The following is a 6,607-nucleotide window of genomic DNA, read 5'->3' on the forward strand; positions in this document are numbered from 1 at the left end:
GCAAACCATGAGAGACTCTTGAATGCTGACAAAAACTGAGGACTGATGGATGTGGGGGGAGGGGGGATGGGCATGGAGGAGGACACTTGTGGGGATGAGCACTGAGTGTTATGTGGAAACTAATTTGACAATAATTAAAAAAAAAAAAAGTGTGAGGGGTCAGGAAGGGAGGGTATCCTAGGTCTACCTTTTCCACTTCCCTCTCGTTTGCCTGAGCTAGTCTGAGCTGAGCTCTCCCTCCTCATCCCTCTCTTTTCTCCAGTAGTCCTCTACCCTGATTATCCCTGGGGGAAATCTTTGTCCTCTGGGGGGCAAGGGCTGCTGAATGGATTTGCCACCACCATCTCCCTGCACCAATCTGGCCTTGACACACCCTACCTCCTATTTTCTTTTCTTTTCTTTTCTTTCTTTTTTTTTTTTTTTTTTACAAATAGTTTATTGTCAAGCTGGTTTCCATATAACACCCAGTGCTCATCCCCACAAGTGCCTACCTCCTATTTTCTAACAAACCTTCTGGAAAGACATATTCCTGGGCCCCCAAACTATCAGAAACGCACCATGGCCACCAGCACTGCATGGCCCAGCCCCAAGCACAGTCCCCTACCTTTGAACTTCTTGAGCAGCCCCTTTAAGACAAAGGTCTTGAGGGAAACATTCCAGACTTTATTCTTCATCTCAGAAGAGACTGTGGTTGGCTTGGGGCCAGGCACATTGCTGCATCTACAGGACAAAGACCCTGAGGAAGGCCCACAAACACTGTCCCACTCCCACCAGGCTGTGACAATTAGGATGGCAAGGTCCTCTTGGTGGGGAGAGCTAAGAAAAAAAGAGGCTGATCTTGCAACAGAATATCCATAGCCAGGCTGGTGGACTTTTGCTTTAGAAGGTACATAGGTAAGGCAGTGTGGGAGTTAAGAGTGAGAGGTCAGGGGTAAGGGGATGAAGAGAGAGAGCTCGGTGGAAAAGGAGAAGAACCAGCTTGGAAAGACCTAAGGAACTCTTAGGTCCACTCACCTGCTTAGTGTGTTTTTGAATTCCTGTTGAGAAAGATGAAAGAAAGCCAAATCAGCACCAGGTAACCTCCAGTTAATTTTGAGAAAATAAAGTGACCCATTGCCCTGCTTCCAGAGGAATATGCAACTTTTTTTTTATTTTAATTTTTATTTTTAGTAGGCTCCACGAGCAGCTTGGAGCCCAAAGTGGGGCTTGAACTCACAACCCTGAGATCAAGACCTGATGTGAGATCAAGACCTGATCTTGGGGCATCTGGGTGGCTTAGTCGGTTGAGCGTCCGACTTTCGCTTAGGTCATGATCTTGTGGTTTGTGGGTTCGGGCCCCACGTCAGGCTCTGTGCTGACTGCCAGCTCAGAGCCTGGAGCCTGTTTCAGAGTCTGTGACTCCCTCTCTCTCTGACCCTCCCCTGCTCATGCTGTCTCTCTCTCTCCTAGAAATAAATAAAACATTAAAAAAAATTAAAAAAAAAAAAAAAGACCTGATCTGAGATCAAGAGCCAGAGGCTTAGCCAACCAAGTCATCCAGGTACCCAGGGATCTACGTACTCTCAGAGGAAAAAGCAATAAGGTGTACCTCTCCCTACCACCTTTACGGGCCCAGGTGGCAATGGCTTCCTGCTGTGGCTGGTTTCTGGGTGTCTTATCAACTCCCTGCCCACAGCTTTGCAAATGCTCCCTTCATTACAGAGTCATCACTGGAGCCTTGTGCTGGGATCCAGTGTTGTCTCCCCTCTCTACACCACCCCAGATAAGTCACTGCTCTTATGTAATGACTGGTTACCCATACCAGCATCTTTCAAATGCCTTTCTTGACCCATATGTGGATTGTGACTATTTTATTTTTTTAAGTTTATTTATTTATTTTGAGAGAGTGCACGAGTAAGTGGGGGAAGGACAGAGAGGGAGGGAGGGAAAAAGAGAATCCCAAGCAGGATCCTTGCTGTCAGTGCAGTGTTCCACACCAGACTCAATCCCACAAACCATGAGATCATGACCTGAGCTGAAATCAAGAGTCTGACGCTTAACCAGCTGAGCCACTCAGCGTCCCTTTTTAAATTTTATCAATAATTTATTAGTAATATTAATAAGTATTATTGAGAGAGAGAGAGAATGAGTGGGGGAAGGACAGAGAGAGGGAGAAAGTGTGACTATTTCTTTTAAAAGGAAATAGAATAGAAAATGTCAAAGTGCATCCCATGTACTAAAGTTTTATTTTTCTGAGACTTTTGTCACAAACTTTATATACTGGAATATGATGTAAGACTTGCATATAGCTCTTTGGGACTCCTTTCTGTCTGCTATATTGGATGCTGCTCAATACATGAATCATTGAGTAAAGCCAGTAAGATCTTTATTGTGACTCAAGATCAAGAAAGCTTTATCACATCATTTTAGACCTTTAACCCCAGAAGAATCAGGGCAGTTGTCTCCAGTCCCCTTCTGCTCAAGTATGTGATTCTACTAAACCCACAGGATCTAACTCTGTTCTCACTTGCTGTTTATAATGTCTTAGGATAAATGATCCATATCTCTGGCCAAGCCAGACTCACCTGGAGAAAGTCTAGATCAGGCTTTCGAGATGTCTCCTGAATCTGGCTGCTGAGCTTGGAGAGCTGGGTGATTTCACCCTCGAGCTGAGCTATGTTCTCATTCTGCTTCTGTGTCACCTCCCGTGACAGCTCCTCCAGGCGGCCCAGAAGTCGGCCCTCCTGTTCCACCAGGAAGGCCCGCAGTGCCTGGAACTCTGCACCCATCTTCTCTCGCTCAGCTGCCATCTGCTTCTGTCTCAGGAGAGAAAGTTGGAGAGACAATGGGACACGGGCATCAAGATGTGGCATTTGGACAGGAGACTCTGAGCCATCCTACAGGACAGAGTTCCAACCCCCTCACTTGGTCAGGTGTCAGAGGCTTACCTACACATACCCAACCAAGCACATCCTGTAATTTAAATATCCCACCTCTGAGCACAGAGCAGCTTCAACACATGCTCTTTCATCCCCTGTCACAGATGTGCTCTCCCATCAATCTAGGGCAACTTATACTTGGCCCAGAACCACCCTGGACTGCAGTTTCCTCATTGGAAAAGTACTTTTATTAAAAAATAAATTAGTGCCTCCCAGAGCCACTGCAGGAATTAAACTGAGGTCACTCCCTCCCACCCCTGAATGCATTTATTTTGAGTTAAAAAACAAACAGGCCCAAAATGGAGTCACTCACACTAAGTTCCCCATCAGGAAACAGAGACTTAATTGCAGTTTCAGTTCTCCCAGAAATAGAAACTTAAACCAGCCAATCAGGAGTCACCTGATCAGCATTAGCTGGGAAACTGCCTGATAAACAGGGAAAGTAATCTTCCAATAATCAATCTGCTTTTTGGCCCAGTATAACTTCCTTGTTCCTGCTCCCTAACTGCCTATAAAATCTCTTGCCTTGCATAGCTTTTCAGAGCTCTTTTTCTGTCTGCTAGATGGAATGTTGCCCGATTCATGAATCATTGAATAAAGCCAATAAGAACTGCAAATTTTACTCGAATTTTGTCCTTTAACATTTGTCACGCCTCCAATTTTCACTCTTCACTTTACTTCTTTTTAAAGACTGCACGCACAGTTCCAGGATGGTGGGGTCCTCTGTTGTCACCCAGAACGGGCCCACCTGGAAAGTGCCCTGCTCACCAGGAGCTCCTTGCTCTCCTTCTCTTCAGTGGAACGAAACACCTCATAGTCTTCCAGATCCTTCCTCAAGACCTTCAGCCTGGACTCCAGGAGTTCCTGCAGGAGGGTGAGAAGAGGACTCTGGAAACCCCTACATATGCCTTCCGGGAGCCATCTAGGAGAACGAGAAGGCCATCTTCATTGAAGAGGAGGAGGCAGGGTTGAAGGCCTATCTGGATACCGGGATGGCTTATAGCCTGCACAGACACACATAGGAGTACAGAGCAATTGAAGGGTGACTCCAAAGGCTTCAAGGTCTCATTCCCCCAAGACCATCTCTGTGCACAATCCAGGCAGAAATGCAGACCCTTTAGCAGCCCAAACTGCCTAGTTTTGTCCTCTAATTTCCTAATCACCATCAGAAAGACGTCTGGGAGGGAGTGCTGGGGAGGATTAAGGAGTAAAGAAAAACTGGAGGTAGTGTGTCTGAAGCCTCCGTGCACACACAAGTAAGGAAGCAGGAAAGAGAGGTGTCCCAAACCCATATCTTTTGACAGAGCTGAAGACAGCTTTTGGTGCTCTCTTCCACCCAGGAGTCACCCACTGCCTTACCTCAACCTTTTGGGAAGGTCGTCCCGTTTGGCCCCAGGACGTGGGGACGTTGCACAGAGCCACGCCCAGGGAAAGGGCTGAGAGTGGGCGCAGAGGAAATGTGGTGTGACGGAGACACCGCTAGAAGCAAAAAGAAAATCGCGAAGTCTGGGGACATTAATAAGGCAATCCAGTAGGGAGCCCAGAGGGAAGCTCGAGGTGGGTGGGAGGATGGTCCTGGTGGTGTGTGGGTGACACAACGAGTGCTGGAATCAGTCCCAGAGCCAGTGGAACAGTAAGAAAGTAGGGTCTGTCTCACCTGGGCATCCGGCCTGCCTGCGCGGGAAGACAGGACCCGAACTGGGGTCCTGGGAATCTGCATGGGTGGGACCGGCCCTCACCTTAGCTTCCTGCACAGCCTCGTCTAGCGGCAACACTGCGTGCGCTCGGTGTTCGCGGGCGCGGTCGCACACCACGCAAATGGCTCGTCCGTCGTCCTGGCAGTAGAGCTTGAGCGGTTCGCCATGCTGTACGCACCCGGCCACCGCCGCCTCCGGGGGCCAGTGTTCTCCTGGCGCGGCCGCAGGCAGGCTGAAGCGCCGCAGCAGTGTGGCCACTGAGGCCAGCTGCCTGTTGGGCCGCAGCTGGCCGGGACGCACGGGTTCTCTGCACTGTGGGCAGGGCAGCGGACAAGGCAGCGCGCGCGGTACCGCGGTGGTTCCTGTGCTGGGACGCTCCCAGCAGCGGGCGATACAGGCGCGGCAGAAGCTGTGTCCGCACTCAACGGACACGGGCTCGCGGAAGAGCTCCAGGCAGATAGAGCATGTGGCCTCGCCCTGCAGCTCTGCCGCCAGCGCCAACGCCTCGGCCCCGGAGCCAGCGCCAGTTCGCGGTCCCACCGCAGCCATGCGCGCCCTTAGCGCACAAAGTCTGGCGGTGCTTGAAGAGCCGAGGGACCTGACAGTATGTGGCTCGGAGTGGGGAGGCCCGACTGGGCCTCCGAGCACCCACTGGTAGAAGAAGGGCGGGGCTGACGCCCGGCTAGCTGAGACTTGAGCTAAGGCCTGGCTGGGCAGGGAAGGGAGAGGGAAATGAGAGAGTTGTGGGCGGGCCAGACCTCACTGCTAAATCGGATCCAAGTGCCTGCTAGCGCCGAGCGCCTCGGCTCTGGGCCGCTTAATCACTGGCTTTGGTCTGCGGCCTCCTCGGTCCCCGGGCGCCCTCTGTCAGTCGCCCTCTTCCCCTGCCCTCCTCAGCCCCGCAGCAGGCCTGTCTACTCTAGACCACCCCCAGCCTGGCCCAGTCAGCCGAGGGAAACGGGCCTGGACAGGTGGGAGCACACACCCAAGCCGGGCTCCACGCCTAGTTGCCGCCTAAGACTGACCCAGCACGCCCGGCCCATGGGCCTAGCGCCCAGGCTACAGTGTCAAGTTCCCGGAGAGCAGGTTTGTCCTGGTCCTGTGCTGAGCTAAACTTAGTGTCTGGAACCTGGCTCTTGTCCCCACCCCCAAGCCTGGCATAGTGTCCATTTCTCACTGGTGTTCTCCCTTTCGTTTATTCTTTATTTAATTTTTGGCTTCGAATAAATAATGCATTTACAATGAATTTTCCCAGTTTAATCTCCCCCCCAAATCACCCAACCTTCTACTGTTCCTCCAGAATTGCCTGGAGTATTTGCTTCCACCCCCTTTCCTCATTCCCTCTGGAGGCCACTCAGGGCAGGCTTTAGCCACCACTCTCCTCAGAAACCGCTGTTGTCAAGGTCACCAGTGACCTCAGCCATCCTAACCTAAAGGCATAGGCTACTTCTCAGGCTTCACCTCACCTGCCCTCTTCTCTGATGCTTCCTCCTTGGTGACACTCTTTCCTATCGCCTTCTAGTATACTGTACTCTCTGGTTCACCACCCACATCCGTGGCCTCCTGCCCTTTTCTTGGTCTCTGTCTAGTCTCCTCCTCCTCTCCCTGCACTTGCTCAGCCCTTAGACCTCTGTGTATCCTCACTTCCGATCTCTTCCATTTTCTTGGTTTGAAATACCCTCTCCTTGTGGATGCCACAGTACACATCCCTACCCAGGTTCCCTTAGGATGTCTAGCTCCCACATGCAACTCCAGGGAACGTATTTTAAGGGATATCACTCCACATTCACTGTATCCACAACTGTACTTCTAATTTGCTTCTCCAGTTGTTCCTTCCACAGTCTTCCCCACCCCACCCCATTTAATAGTGGCTCCATCCCTTCAAGTGCTAAGGCCAAACTGGGGAGTCCTCTCTGACTCCCAATAGGAAAACATTGCACACTCCACCCTCAGTCCTCAGTGTGTCCTCACTCTCTCATGTCCTCCACTGCA

The 6,607-nt window shown here is 51.0% G+C and overlaps 1 protein-coding gene across 3 annotated transcripts in view; it reads right to left on the reverse strand.

The window, feature by feature from the left end:
• Window positions 1-5,280, reverse strand: part of TRIM7 (tripartite motif containing 7) — a 13,102-nt gene extending 7,822 nt beyond the window's left edge. Inside the window, exons 1-6 of one of the 3 annotated variants that reach the window (XM_077758376.1) lie at window positions 4,658-5,280; window positions 4,278-4,397; window positions 3,687-3,782; window positions 2,565-2,795; window positions 1,015-1,037; window positions 605-720 (exon numbers count right to left, since the gene is read on the reverse strand). In XM_077758376.1, the coding sequence (XP_077614502.1) occupies window positions 605-720; window positions 1,015-1,037; window positions 2,565-2,795; window positions 3,687-3,782; window positions 4,278-4,397; window positions 4,658-5,164 (1,093 nt within the window). In that variant the 5' untranslated portion in view covers window positions 5,165-5,280. Of the gene's footprint in view, window positions 1-604; window positions 721-1,014; window positions 1,038-2,564; window positions 2,796-3,686; window positions 3,783-4,277; window positions 4,398-4,575; window positions 4,592-4,657 lie in introns of those variants that run through there. The other 2 variants (XM_077758377.1, XM_077758379.1) reach the window with 2 other exon arrangements.
• Between the last annotated feature and the right edge of the window lie 1,327 nt (window positions 5,281-6,607).

The sequence above is a fragment of the Crocuta crocuta genome, unplaced genomic scaffold, assembly GCF_008692635.1.
Source record: "Crocuta crocuta isolate KB4526 unplaced genomic scaffold, BGI_CrCroc_1.0 scaffold797, whole genome shotgun sequence".
NCBI classification, from domain to species: Eukaryota; Metazoa; Chordata; class Mammalia; order Carnivora; family Hyaenidae; genus Crocuta; species Crocuta crocuta.